This window comes from Cydia splendana, chromosome 13 (genome assembly GCF_910591565.1).
Source record: "Cydia splendana chromosome 13, ilCydSple1.2, whole genome shotgun sequence".
Taxonomy (NCBI): domain Eukaryota; kingdom Metazoa; phylum Arthropoda; class Insecta; order Lepidoptera; family Tortricidae; genus Cydia; species Cydia splendana.
The window spans coordinates 5,365,677-5,381,687 of NC_085972.1; the positions used below are offsets into that span (position 1 = coordinate 5,365,677).

At 35.5% G+C, this 16,011-nt stretch overlaps 1 protein-coding gene and 1 long non-coding RNA gene across 2 annotated transcripts in view; both read left to right on the top strand.

The window, feature by feature from the left end:
- LOC134796428 (uncharacterized) overlaps positions 1-16,011 on the top strand; it is a 439,520-nt gene that overhangs the window by 348,215 nt on the left and 75,294 nt on the right. The gene's annotated exons all lie outside the window — the stretch shown is intronic.
- The window catches only part of LOC134796359 (probable cytochrome P450 49a1), a 35,602-nt gene continuing 34,128 nt past the window's right edge, over positions 14,538-16,011 (top strand). The window contains exon 1 of the mRNA XM_063768525.1: positions 14,538-14,717. Coding sequence (XP_063624595.1) covers positions 14,683-14,717 — 35 coding nt within the window. The 5' untranslated portion in view covers positions 14,538-14,682. The remainder of the gene's footprint in view (positions 14,718-16,011) is intronic.

Below are 16,011 nucleotides of genomic sequence, written 5' to 3' on the forward strand. Positions count from 1 at the left end.
GTGAAGCACTCAGCAAGCTATCAGGCCATTATTCTCTTTAATAGATTACCGGTTGAATTGAAGATGATCGTCAATGTGAACATGTTTAAAACCAAGCTCAAGGCTTTTTTGCTAAGCAAGTGTTTGTACTCAGTGGAAGAATTTTGTCAGCCTACTAATTGAAATTATTTATTGAATTGACATTAAATATATACACTCTACTTAGAATTATTCATATGACAATATAGATAATATATAATTATTCCGTAATTGACCATTAATTGACATATTTGTAGTTTTTTAGATTTATAAGTTAAGACGGACATTTTATATTTTTATGTAATTGTTTTTTTTTTTTAATTAGTAAATTACTTTTGTTAATTAACGTGTAGGTAATCCTTGTTCATATTTTATTGTATTTTTTTAATTAGTTTATTACTTTTGTGATAGTTGGGTAAATTAACGTGTATTCCTTTCCTTGTATGTTATTGTATTTCTTTTGTGTTAGCCAATTTTTATGTATAATTTCCAATGCGATGTACATATTGCTTGTGAATAAATAAAATGAAATGATGTCTATTTCAAAATCCGAATCGGGCCCATAGTTGCACCGGTCGAATATTCGGCGGCCGGATACCGAATATTCGGCCGATGGTCTGGCCGAACATCCGGTATCCGGTATCCGGCCAAACAACTATCCGTTGCATCTCTACTTATTATTGACCTACATAATAGGATTGGATTCCCCTGAGACATAATCTCATTCCTCGACGACGAAGGCCGGTATCAAGACAATCAAACACAAAACAGCCTCAAGTTAATAGTCAACCCCTGCGGGCTCAGCACGGTTCCATTTTTATCGACTATCACTATGCGCGTCCCTTTCGCACTTACATACTTGTTAGAACGTGACAGGCATGGTGACAAGGGATAAAAACGCGACCGTGCTACGCCGCCTGGTCACGGGACTGACAGATACAGTAAACATGAAAGATAATCACTTTGGTTCCAATTATATTATACCTACCTACATATAACTAGGCGTGGCTCACTCCGCGATTTCGTTGCTTTGCAACAGGTAGGTAGCATAAGTACATCCGTTCCACACCAATTTTGGTGGCTAGCCATAAGCCGCGCGTGGCGCTGTCGCCACCTAGCGGCCATATCTGTCCTGATCGTAACAGACGCGTTTTGTTAGAGAGTGCATCTTCTGTACCTAGTACTATTATTTATTCTGTGATATAACTATAGATAGGTTATACTCATACTTGAGGAGCACAAAAAATACTTCCATATTTAATTCTATACCTACGAAGAAATCTGTAATTTTTGAATATTTGTCATACTCGTTGTTAAACATAATCTTGTCTTTTTCTCTTTCGGTGTGCGGGAGCTCATCAGCACGTGCACATATCTCGCTACCTCAGCCGCGACTACAGGCAACTTGTACAATTTGTCACAATGTAAGGGTTACATATCAGAATACCGAAAACTGATTTACCTAATGTTGAATCACCTATGCTTGATTCACCTATTTTTAAATTACCTATCGATCATTTTACCTAAACATTGACTGACCTAAGTTTATAATACCTAAGCTCAAATAACCTAATGGACGAAACACCTAATGCACGATATACCTAATGCACTTTTTACCTACTGCACGTTTCACCTAAAGCTATTATACCTAATGCACGAATCACCTATAGCTGATATACCTAATGGACGATACACCTAAAGCTGATATACCTAATGAACGATGTACCTAAACTTGATTTACCTAATGGACGAAATACCTAAAACTGTTAAACCTATCGCACGAAATACCTAAAGTTGATATACTTCCTGAACGAATTACCTAATTTCGATATGCCTATTGCACGGAATACCTAAAGTCTATATACCTAGTACAAAATTCATATCATTTTGCCGAATGATCAAGTGGCAACTCCACCCAATAAATCGTATGATTTCCCAACCTTACAGTAGAAACTGTTTGTTTGGATAACAATTTAAAAATACACTTTTTGAAACGCTACTTTTTAGGTAGTAGAATGATTTCGTTAGTCTAATACAAAATTAGTTATGTTATCTTATCTTATCAAAAACTAAATTTTTGTAAGTTAACATCATGACGATGAATAAAAGTCGGTTTTGGCACTGTTTGGTCGTAGCAAAAAGAATAGATAGCATAGAGAGGTCCTATCATTGTAAATTTTGTAGTCACTGTAAATTTACTGCCATCTATCGACACATGACTAAAACTCAAAATGAAAACGTTTAAAATTATCAAAAAATGTATATATATGGATAAATGATTTTATTATTTTTATATCATTTTTATCCATGTTCATTCACTGATATCTATGTGTTAAAATTGTTAAATATGAAACGGTGTCGTCACGCCATCTAGCCGAGGATAGGCTAAAGGTGTGTGCGGCATCTATTCGAGAAATGACTTTTACTTGAATTCCGAGGCACGTTTTTTCCTTAGACTTTATTCGTCTTATACGAAGTTACATATGTCTTTGGTCGTAGTTAACCTAACACGCTCCTCCTCGCTTTGCTCGTCATCGCACCTATCTCGACTTCTTGTATGTCCTAATAATTTTCTACTAAACAATAATTATATTTTTGATTTTAGGTACATATTTCGTTCATTAAGTGCATCGACTTCAGGTATTTCGTGCATTAGGTGTATCAAATTTAGGTATTTCGTTCATTAGGTATGTTAACTTTAGGTAATGCGATCATTAGGTATACCGACTTTAGGTAATTCGTGCAGTAGGTATGTTAACTTTAGGCAATTCGATCATTAGGTATACCGAGTTTAGGTATTTCGTGCATTAGGTATACCAACATTAGGTGTTTCGTGTATTAGGTATATTAGCTTTAGGTATTTCGAGTATTAGGTGTTTCAACTTTAGGTAAATCGAGCATAGGTATTCTGAGCTTAGGTAAACCAATTGTAGGTGAAACGTGCAATAGGTAAGTCATTCATTAGGTGTTATGAGCTTAGGTTAACTGATCAATAGGTATTTAAAAAAATAGGTGAAACGAGCATAGGTGATTCAACATTAGGTAAATAGATTTTCGGTATTCTGATATGTAACCCAATGTAAGCGCTTCACTTTTGGAACCCCTATAACCTATCTTGAGTTATAAATCATTGTTTGGTTGCCCATAACATAACAGGAGTAACAGCCCATTAGCCACAAATTGATAACCTCATTTTTTGAAGTCGGTTAAACTTATAAATCTTGACACGTTTATTACAACAATAACAGAGGGCCTACCGCGAATCATGAACGATGTTTTGCCTCCCTGTCGCACTTACGTATGAAATTACGAGTGCGATAGAGAGGTAAAACTTCGCTCGTGGTTCGCGGTAGGCCCTCAGGAATGGAAGCTAGTGTTACTCGTTTTGAATTTCAGCGTCGATAAGCACTTGGCAACGGGGACTATCTAGAGTTTGTCATTTCCTCTCCGAAGCTTTCAGGAAATGACTATTTATTGTGTAAGAAATCGACAGTAAACAGAAATAGAAATAAGCAAAAAACACTTACTTGATACAGACACTGATGGGTAGGATTACTTGTGTTACAAAACATAGTAGGATATTAAACTAAAATAACATTTCGTACCTTTACGACTTACGATTAAACTAAAATAACATTAGAGAAATTCAATGTTTTCATGGCATCCACTTGTTTCAAAAACATATTTGCGCCGTTTGGCGTAGAGACTCTGGGAGTCTGGGACCGTGGGGGCCTAGTGCAAAAAGCCTTTTTAAGGAAATATCACAGCGCCTCATTGACACCTCAGGTGACCGCAGGGCTGGCAGCTACCTCGGCCAGAGGATAAGCCTGGCCATCCATAAAGGTAACGCTGCCAGCCTTCTGGGCACCATAACGCATGAAGGTGACCTGGGAAGCATTTTTTACTTATAAGTTTAGTTTAAGATTTGTTTTATTTTAGTTTTAATTTTAACGTTTAGTTTCTTGTGTTCATTTTGGTTGTTATTAATAAATTTCAAAAATGAGTTAATAAAATAAAATAATGTAACAACGATTCGACCAATTGAGCATTGGCTGACTAGTTCCGAAGTTGGCGGGTCATAGGCTATTGGTGGGAAAAAGAGATTTAAAAATTTAAATGCAATATTTTAATACGTTATACTTACGGCAACGCACTCGCGCGGTAATTGCTTAACCGGCAGGCGATTCGTCTGCTCGATTACCTACCTCCTATATATCATAAAAACGAAAAAAACGTAGTTACCATAAAAACACGCGACATCTAGACACCTAAAATGTTCATACTCAGTACTTAAATAGTCTTGCATTTTAAAATGGCAATATATTTTATATCTCAGCTTACATAAAACTTTTAAGTGTCAGAGGTTTACTGGTATCACGGGAGAAGTTTTACGATTAACGTGAACATTTGCGTGCCAAGATTAACAAGTTTGACCGTAAATAAATACGAGGACTGAAAAACGCATCTAAAAAGTTAAAATAAAACTTGGCCAGGATTATTTGAGATGCGTCAAACTTTAGACAGTTATAATATTATCGAATCGAATCTTGAAGGATTTTGTTTTTATTCGAAAAGGGTAACTCGCCAGTAACTGGCCACTTTTTGTAACTGGCCGCCCTAAACTAAAAATGGATTCTATTCACCTATAAACAGAATTCATTTTAGTATAAGGTTTCAATAATTGGCCAGCTTTCAATAACTGGCCTCCTTATACTAAAATGAATTATATTTATAGGTGAATAGAATTCATTTTTGGTTTGGGGTGGCCAGTTACTAAAACTGTCCAGTTACGGCAGTTACCGGCGAATTACCCTACCTACATAACATTCGATTCTTAACTATATACAATTCAATGGAAGAACCTTTAATTGACTACGTTGTACCTATTTACTTACTCTTAAGTAATTCCATTTTAAAGAAACAATATTTTTTTACCTGCTAAACCTTATACTTCACGTAACATTAAACTTTCGCGTTTTGAACTCATATTCAATCACATTTACCTACAATCGGGTCTAATGCGAATCAACTTCATGACAGTAAAAAAACAGCAAACATATTAAACCGATCTATTTAAACACCAATTTAAAGTAAAATACAAGTTTTGCAACGAACATTTAATCTGGTCTAACAAGTTTATTACTTGACACAGCTTAGCAAGACTTCGTTAAACGTGATTAGTGTTAATGTCTAAAGTAATTAACTTAAAGTTTACAAATTTTATCTACATTTTACACTAATTTTGCTTAACAAGTCAACATATTCATATAAGAATTATACAGGTTGTATCAAATCAGCCGATCGATCAAATAACGCAATGTAATAAAACTCGCATGCGAGTTCTCGCAGTCAAACCGTCTAAATACGGCCTAGGCACATGACATAATTATGAGCTGATTATGTTTTTCCAATAATCGACATACGCTCTTATTCCTACATAGTTAAGTTGTGTTCAGAATGCCTATTCTAACCTATTGTGATATCTAAATGTTATCATTTTATTATAGTACGTTTGAACTGACATTCAGATTATTTCATGAAATTAAATCAATTTAATAATTCAATATTTTTTTAGATTAGCTGGGGCAGAGGCAGACCATAAAAGAGATGGCACCAAATCGTGATGAGTGGCGGAAGAAAGGGGAGGCCTTTGCCCAGCATTGGGACACAACATAGGCTATTAAAAAAAACAATTCAACATACATTAAATTCAAATTAAATCGAAAGTTAAAACTAATTTCACCTCATTCAATACCTATGTCATTTACTTATAATAATATTGACCTATGACCTATGACCCTGCACAAATGCACATCCATTTCATTTGAACGGTAAAATTTTCCAATCAGCTTTTCAAAGTTTATGAACAATTATTGTACAGAACTTTTATTCAAAACAAACGCACCGCTAACGAACTATTTATCAAAAGCTGCGATTGAACTGATTGCCCCTGAGTGTAAAGCTCAGCATTTTTTTAATAAAGGTAAACATGACTTTTGGGCGAACGTTTATATTGTTTATGTTTACCGTGTTGATTGGATCGTGGACGCAGAACACCCGCAATCTTGCGGTGTACGGTTTATTTTTTTTAAATATACAATTAGGGTCTGGATGCGAGTCCTTAAAGCCAACATAGATTTGAAAAATGAAATGTAATTCTGTGAGGGAATTATTGGTTTTTAAATAATGTTTAGTCTTCATTTTTGGCCGTTGTAGCACTGGACTGCGAAATTTAAAAATATAGCTTACTTTATCTAAATAACAAAAAAAAACCTTAATTATTACAATATGCAGATTCATGATTAGTGATTAAACTGTTTGTCTGGTTTGTTTTTCTTATCTATTAATTAGGAATTCAAGTCTTGGAGTTCAAGTCTCTCAATATAACTAGATCTCTAAGGACAATTTAATATTATTATATTTCATTTTATTTTTGTGCCTTAGTTATGGATGTTGTATTAAGTATTTAAATGTATTTATATATATAAGTATGTCGCCTAGTGGATACCTAGTACAAGCTTTATAAGTATCTATGTTTATATCGTCGCCTAATTATAGGACTCATACATGGTACAAGCTTTGCTTAGTTTGAGGCTAGGTCGAACTGTGTAAGATTGTCCCCAAAACATTTATTTATATTTTTTTATTATTTATTTAATAGCAACACTCTTACCGGTCGATAGTGAACCTTATTATCTTTGCGATAAGATCTAACAATGGTCAGCAATCAGCAACTGTGTGGACGATGATATAATTAATACACGTCGTCCTTGATATCTGTACTTTGTACCATTAATCATAACCACGTACACTAACCGATTCATTATAATGCACAACTTGAGCTTTGTGACGTTGGGTAGAATCATTCTTTATCTTAAGTATTTAATATCCTTAAAGCGTTCTACAAAACACATGGGATTTTTTTTACTTTAGCGTAATTGCCAGACCAAGCTTGGCAGTGATTTTGATAGTACAGATTGTGCAAGTGTTATTTTAAACGGAAAACTTCTATGAAATTTTGACATTTAAAATAACACTTGCTCAGTCTGTGCTATCTAAATGGCTACCGAGTTAGCTTGGTCTGACTCTAGTAACTTTCATGTCCGATTTTACTTTCTTTTTGAAGACTCTTCTGAACCCATTTCACCTTTGGTTAACACGAAATAATTTGATTCTGTTTCAATCGATAGGGGGAAGCGGGGTAGATAGGCACAAGGGGCAGTTTTGAACACCCACACTAATTCCTTAACTAAAAACTTATGTTCACCCTCTGCAACACTAAAATGTAGCTTTGTATGTGTGAGTGAGGTACGAGCTTCGGTACATCTCTCCTGACAGCCGTTGCCGCTTGGTGCGTGAAAACGTGTTTCCGCGGTCGCATAGTAAATAAATTATGATTTTTTTATCGAGTAGTGGTGCGAAATTTTAGACTTTACCGGATGAACATCATAATGAGCGCTTAGTACGTTTATTCAGTAATAGGGTTAGCTTATTATTTCAAAGTAATACTTAATAGTATATTTTTAATAAATTATTTTTAATTTATTTGACCATTGGGGTACTTTGGTACAATAAAGATTGGGGCAGTTTTGAACATATCAAAGTGCCCCTCTAGTGTATCTAAGTGCCCCTGCCAGTTTTTTGTTGTGAATTTTTTTTTTATATTTGTTTAATGAATAGTGCGAACGTACAAAGAGAAAGAAAATTGACAAAGAAAAGTTAAAACAACCAAAGTAGCTTTTTGTCAAAAACTGACACTGATTTCATTAAAAGTTGTTTTTTGTACTTAATAACTGTAGTATGTTCTAATAGCACCGCACTTAATAGACGTTTTATAATCTTTAATAAGTTTACTACTGGTCAGCTAACTGAGTTGATCTGTAAAGTGTGCTCTGGGGGGCAGTTTGAAACACTTACGGGGCACTTTGATTCACGTGCCAAAGTACCCCAAAATGATGTATCAAAGTGTCCCATGTAATGTATCAGTACCCTGCAGGTGAGGCACAATTGAACAAATCCCATTTTTTGTTAAAATCCATATATCTCTTTTACTGGCCATAAATTTAACAAAAAAATATATACTTTGTATACCTTAGTAAATTTGTCATCTATTAAGTACAAAAAAAATGTATTTTGAGTTCATTTTGGGGCCTAAAATCGATTTCAAAAAAAGGTGTACCAAGCTGCCCCGCTTCCCCCTACTCACAATATTTGCAGTATCTACACTAGTTTACTAGCACGTTATTATATCGCGGATGAATAAAGCAATATTATTATTTCCGCATAGTAATGTATAATTCAATACATTTATATTTGGCATTTACAGTGCAAAAATACAAGGTAACAACGATTGTACTGCAATTAAAAACTTCCGGTTTACCGGAAGTAAAATACATGAATCGCTTAACATTTAAAGAATGTTTCGTCATGTAGGTATTCACTAATATTAATCGTTTCGGAGTAAGAATTCATCCATTTTGTTAAAACTAATGTTTCACCTCTCTTCAAAAGCCACTTAACCGAAGGTCTTGAAAAAACGCTCCTCAATATCGTTTAGAGCGTGATGCTGGGTTGACCACGAAACATTTGTGAAAAACAAAACAATGTATAGGTACCAACATATGACGACCGGTCTGGCCTAGTGGTTAGTGACTCTGCCTGTAAAGCCAATGGTCCTGGGTTCGAATCCCAGTAAGGGCATTTATTTGTGTGATGACACAGATATTTGTTCCTGAGTCATGGTTATTTTCTATGTATTTAAGTATTTATATACATATGTATTATATATATCGTTGTCTGAGTACTCACAACGCAAGTCTTCTTGAGCTTACTGTGGGACTTTGTCAATCTGTGTAAGAATGTCCTATAATATTTATTTATTTATAACTCGGTACTGCCAGCGTGACGCTTCACGCTCCAAGCGTAATCACTCGGGACGTGATGCAGGTGGCGTCGTCTATCATACACCTGTGAGAAACAAAACAATGTAGGTACTTATAGTAATCGGTACCGCCAGCATGACGCTTCAAACTAGAGATATCCGGTTACTATCCGGTATCCGGCCTATCCGGCCCTCTTTTTACTATCCGGCCGGATACCGGATAGTGACCTACTATCCGGCCGGATACCGGATAGTAATTTTGCTTGATTTTGGAGTCAACAAATTGGATTTAAGAAACAGTGACGGTCATAATCGTACTCGTTAATTATTTTAAAACATTTTAAGCATTCCACTATTGCACGCGCACTCATTTTCGAAACTAGAAATGAGTCCAGGCGAACTTTCACTACGAAACAGATCAAAGCCTGCTCAATGCGCACCTAAAAAACCGACATGTAGGTATAATTTCGCCGGCCGAATATTCGGCGGCCGGATACCGGATATCCGGCCGATGATCAGGCCGAATATCCGGTATCCGGTATCCGGCCAAACATCTATCCGTTGCATCTCTACTTCAAACGTAATCGCTTGGAGCGTGTTTCGTGCCCATTAAGAGCCAACGGGAGTGGTCATTTCTCCATTAGTGACAGCGTAACGTACTCCTCGTTTTCCTCCGTGGTTTTTGAAGCTAGAGCAATGATTTTTTCAACACAGATTAATATTGTCAATATCTGTGTCGGACCGTTTTGCTTTTTTTGATATTTTTGTTTTTTAAGGCGCTAGAGCCCTTCAAAAATGGCCAAAATGGCCTAATTGACTATGCCGCAATGAGAGGCGTGGCATTCAAAACTGATATCAATTAGCCAAATAAGCAAAACGGTCCGACACAGATAATTTCATAATCATTTAGATTTCCAAATTTGGTTACGATTGGTTAAGTTTTAGAGGAGGAAACAGAGGAGTACGAAACCTCGATTTTTGAGATTTTTACGCAGGATTTTTCGCCCTGTCCTTATCGCACTACTTTTAGGTGCCGCTTCCGTTGGCGAGACGGGTATATTTACCTAAAATATTTAAAACTCAGCTCCTGTTTCATCTTAATCGACACGTAGGGGCTTGGTGGGATAAATAAAAACTGTAGTGACATTCCTTGACAATTGTTTCTCGTGTTTTCTCGCAATTCTAAGTTCAAACCATAGACTGTTCAAACTGATTTTCACATGTCACCGTGGTGGTAGGTCTTGATGTAATGTAGCGTCTTACTGATTACATTCAAATCTTTACGATTACAATTTAATATGAATTGGTACCCTAATACATACTTTGATTCTACAATTGATGTATGTTTATCACACATAAGTAGATATTTAATGATACATTTACATAAACATCTTGCTATTATGTATTTATTACCTACGTTATCGGGAAAACAGGAGTATTGAACTTTATATTGATAAAAGCAAGGACAGTAGGAAACGTAGTAGGGTAATGTAGGTACAGTCAGCATCAGTAGTAGCGGGTGAATTAACGCACCAAAAGAATCTGCCACCCTGGAATACTTTTCCGGAAAATGATTATTTTAACGCATAGTCTGATCCCCTACTTTTGAAGCTGATTGTACACTATCAGGACAGTTAGCTGCAGATATTTAGACTGTTCGAAAAATCTCAAATCTTAGGCCCATATGACATGAGCACAAAAGTTTCTGTTAACCAATCAATCAGTTAATCAATTAATTACTGAACCAATATATTTGATCGCATCGATCATAACAGAATGCTCCCGATACTGTAAGGAAAGAATTTCCAGTTCTGGACTGATTTTGTATAGAAAACTAGTAAGTACCTACTATACTATGAAGTATTTGAACAAATTAAATTATTATTATAGTAGTGTTTCTATTTGATAAAAACAAATTAAAATATTTTCTGAAAAATAATTTAATTTGTTCAAATACTTCATAGTATTGATTGGCAGCGCCATCTCTCTCGCTAGCTCGGTATCATCATGAGAATGATCCAGATAGAAGGTTCGAACCATACTGTTCTACCTTAGAGATGGCCAGGGGGCGCCACAAGCCTTCAGTAGGAAGTGCATATACTTGGAAAATTTTACTAATGTCGCTGTGGCCCGGTGGCCGAGTGGTTCAGGCACCTGCCGCGATAGCAGAGGACGCTGGTTCGATTCCAGCCTGGGGCACTGGAGGCCTTGGTCACTTTTTCTTAGTATATGACATTTATTTCAGTTTATAATTTATATAGTAGTGTTTCTACTTGATAAAAACAAATTAAAATATTTTCTGAAAAATAATTTAATTTGTTCAAATACTTCATAGTATTGATTGGCAGCGCCATCTCTCTCGCTAGCTCGGTATCATCATGAGAATGATCCAGATAGAAGGTTCGAACCATACTGTTCTACCTTAGAGATGGCCAGGGGGCGCCACAAGCCTTCAGTAGGAAGTGCATATACTTGGAAAATTTGACTAATGTCGCTGTGGCCCGGTGGCCGAGTGGTTCAGGCACCTGCCGCGATAGCAGAGGACGCTGGTTCGATTCCAGCCTGGGGCACTGGAGGCCTTGGTCACTTTTTCTTAGTATATGACATTTATTTCAGTTTATAATTTATATAGTAGTGTTTCTACTTGATAAAAACAAATTAAAATATTTTCTGAAAAATAATTTAATTTGTTCAAATACTTCATAGTATTGATTGGCAGCGCCATCTCTCTCGCTAGCTCGGTATCATCATGAGAATGATCCAGATAGAAGGTTCGAACCATACTGTTCTACCTTAGAGATGGCCAGGGGGCGCCACAAGCCTTCAGTAGGAAGTGCATATACTTGGAAAATTTGACTAATGTCGCTGTGGCCCGGTGGCCGAGTGGTTCAGGCACCTGCCGCGATAGCAGAGGACGCTGGTTCGATTCCAGCCTGGGGCACTGGAGGCCTTGGTCACTTTTTCTTAGTATATGACATTTATTTCAGTTTATAAGTACCTACTACTCCTACTAGGAGCGTTAACCAAAACGATCATCTTCAACAATTTTAATCTTGTATAATCAATATCTTTTTACAATCTGCCTCTTTTTAATTACTTCTACCGGGGTCCCTTTGTTTGACATAAAGTTTTAAGTCATAATGTGTTGTTTGTCATATTATCATGAGTCATAATTATGAAACCGTTAACTTTTCAGGATTTTCGTAAGGTTATCCTATAGATAGATAGGTTAGGTTAGGTTTGTTTTATGGCAATCCTGAAAAGTTACGCGTTTCTGAGAAAAACAAATTATGACTAACGAAAATGCGGACAAACAATACATTATGACTTAAAACTTTTTGGGAAACAATAGAGACCCACTTCTACTTCATGGACGTAATATCTACGGCTACTATGTTTAGACCGCAATAGCTAATCGCATGACTATGATTAAATGATTGAAGTCCACAGCATAACCTACGGTATCTCCTACAATTGGCAGTGTCCCATTACCAACGCCGGCGTGGGTGAACCGCTCCATATCTCCACATCTAACCAGCGTTACTTGATCCTGAGATCTGTATCAAATGGGTAACCAGTAGAGGGTAAAAACTAGAGCCATACCCCCTTATTCATAAACGCGCTACAAACCTTAATTAGCTAATAATCGTTTCTCCTTATCTGTCATTTTTACTTATGTATTTGTAAGAAAGGGATAAAACATAATTTAACTAAATCAGGCCCGTAATGTTTTATGAATAAGGGCGAGGCTTCACAGAGCTTGCAACGAATGGCATGCGATTTTAGATAATTGCTGGCTAAGTAGGAGCAACGAGTTCAATCTATCGATCAAATGTCGCAATGTATTGAAAATCGCATGCGATTATCGATGACGTTTGTGTCCAAATGTGAACTCGAACATCGACCGACTAGGTAATGGAGTCTAAATAATCTTTAATAGAAAAAAAAACCGACTTCTAAAACAGTAATGACGGAGATATAGAGTAACAAACATTAAAAAAAACAACGGGTGGGCAGAAGTAAAAACTCAATGACTAGTGCAAAATGTCTGCAGCACTATTTATAATTCGCCATCTAGCATTTTTTCGTCGCATTACTTGAAACTCCTAAGCACATCACTGTTAGTACTCGAGTTATATTAGTACCAGTTAGAGGGAAACTCAATAGGTGGCATTTAAATCAATAAAGAAACACTCAGTGTTTAACAGTTTTTCGATCAAGTCACGTGTCCGTCTTACGTCTTACGAATCTTACCTGTCGCGAGTTTAACATTTTTTTCCCATCACAAAAAGTGCACAGCGCCGCTAAAGAAGTTTTCACTTCAAAAAAAAAAACAATATACAACCGAATTGATAACCTCCTCCTTTTGAGATTTGGAAGTCGGTTAAAAACTGCATCGAGGCTTTACGAACACTAACTAGTAATCAAGGCTGTAACCGCGAAAATCGAAGTTCGCAAATTGTCTTCTCTGTTACTCTAATTACGGCATCATTGGAGCAAAAGAGAAAGATCCCATTAGAATTATCTATGTTCACCAGAATTCTAATCGCGATTGCAACAACATACTTGAACGGTAGTGACGTCCTTGCCTCAATTCATCGCCGCCGAATTGTCAACAGATGCGGCCAAAGGTCGGCCGCTAGGGACGGGACTAGGTTTGTTTACTTACACTCGTGTCGATACTTACATGTCGATGTTTGTTCTGCTGGTAGGGCAGTTTGATAATGTCCGTGCAATTTAATGGTGGTTTTATTCGTAAATAATTTATAAATAACATAATTTCTTGTGTCTGTATTGAATTTCAAATATCTGCATTTAATAAACTCGAGATCCATATGGAAATGCCGGTGTCCTATTGTGAGTGACTGAAAACGTATGTAAAATACCTATAAAAATATATACCTATAAAAACATCTAGAATCAACTGTAAAAAGATTTATTTACTCGTTATCACATTAAATATACTACTTTGTTATAACTTATTGTTAGTAAGTATAGTGTGTCAAAGGACTGTCTAATTTCAAACATAGATAGAGAGAATCATACTATCTTTGTCTTACACTAGTACTAGCACCAAAAAGAAAAGGATGGGTATAGTTTTGTTTGTTCCTATTTACTGACAAATTGGTTTGACCAGCTCTATACGTGAGATATCCATAACAAAGTATACCATGTTCATTTTGCCAGCAAAACAATGTGCAGTTAGCTCATTAAATTGTTAAATATCTACGTAGTACGCTACAATTGACGTAGATGTACAATTATCTAATAAATAATAAGTTCCCCAGGCATGCTTTGGTTAGTTATTTTAATATTTTGTGAGGAATTTGCATATTGTGATTATAATTGAATGACTGTAGAATTAATTATGAATTTTCTTCTACTAAAATATCCTGTTAAAAACAGAAGGCTAATAAGAAAAAAAATATCGATTAATCTTTATTAGCTGAATTTCAATTGAGTAAGGAGCTAAATGTAATTTATTATATAGCAAAATAGATCTCTCTTGATCTTTATTTACGACCAACACATGTCAATAATGTGAATCATGTCTAATAAATAATACAACTTTATCGACATTTGTTTGCGGGACATCCCTACACCGACGTACCGGTTACCGGCAGTCGTATGTACATGCATTATCGAATCGACAGTGCTCGCGCCTAGTGCTTTGCGGTGAATTAAAAAAAAGTTTTAAAAACAGAATACAGTGAATATTTGAACATGAATGGTGAAGTGTAGTAATATTAATTGCAGTTAAATACTGAGACTTTTTTTTCAAAATGGCAAAAGCGACTGTTTTGTTTCGGCAATGCATGTAAGTATTAGTTATATAAGTTTATTTACAAAAAGTTGTTTTATTTTTGGAATATGTATCATGGAAAATATTGTGTATGTATCATAAATAGTCGTGAAAAATGTTGTAGATATTAAATTTATCATTTTATGGAAAATCTGTTTATAATTATGTATTTGTATGTGTATTGTTTATTTTTGACATTTATTAGTATTTATTACTAATAAATTATTACAAGTATAGCGCATACCTAATACATAAATTATTATATTTTAAACTACTCATAATTATATATTTAACGCATAGTATAATGTGTAGGCCAATCAAGCAAGCTTGTCTTAGTTAGTCCAAAAAGCCTTATATTTATATGTTAGTTTATGCTAATAAAAAATATACTGTATTTTATTTATAATAAACAAGTTAATAAACAACTATTTGCACTTTAAAATCAGATCAAATCTTAAGCGAAAAAACAAATCACGCCAACGCGCCGTATCAACCGGAAATTCGCAAAATTACTAAGCTTTAGCACCTAACTTTTCAATTCTTCCTGTTTACACGCAGTCCATTGAACTCTCTACAAGACCTCCTTCACCCGCAACGACCGAAAGCAGCAATGTACGCAAAAAGATTATTATGTCACATTGGTTCCTTTGGCCTTGAACTTGGTACCTCTAAGAACTGCGTATAAAGTTTCGCATTTATTAACGACCGCATTCTTACCACGCAGTTGCCACACTACGCTTGAAGAACCTTAAACTTATTCTAAATTGGACCTTAACAGCATTTTATAAGGTTTATATTTAAATATTAATGGTATACGTAGAGATGCAACGCAGACTGGTTTTATAAAAACAAAAGACGGTTGCCCACGTATACTTGGAAGAAGTTAGCACAATTTAAGACATGTATGACAGAAATGTAACGGTAAAGAGCTTACTTTTAGAACGTTATCAACCGATTATTTATAAGCAGTACCGTAAAAGCACCCATCTATAGTCCAAAAGGAATAGTTAGAAAACTATGGTCCAAAACTTATCGTAGTTATATTATTTATATCTTATATCAATAGGTAATATGAATAACTGAATAAAAATATACAATAAAATATTCTAGCTACTTTGTGGCCATTGTTCTTGTAAGTAAATAACATTAATATTGATGAGATCATCACGATCACGACTCACCATCATCAAAAAACTAAGCTATGATCCCCTGTTGGTGCTTACGTAATACTTGAACGCCTCCCAACTAACACAAATAGAATTTAACAAGTTAAACTTAGAGTCTGTGCGGAAAGAGAAGAGTCGTGGAA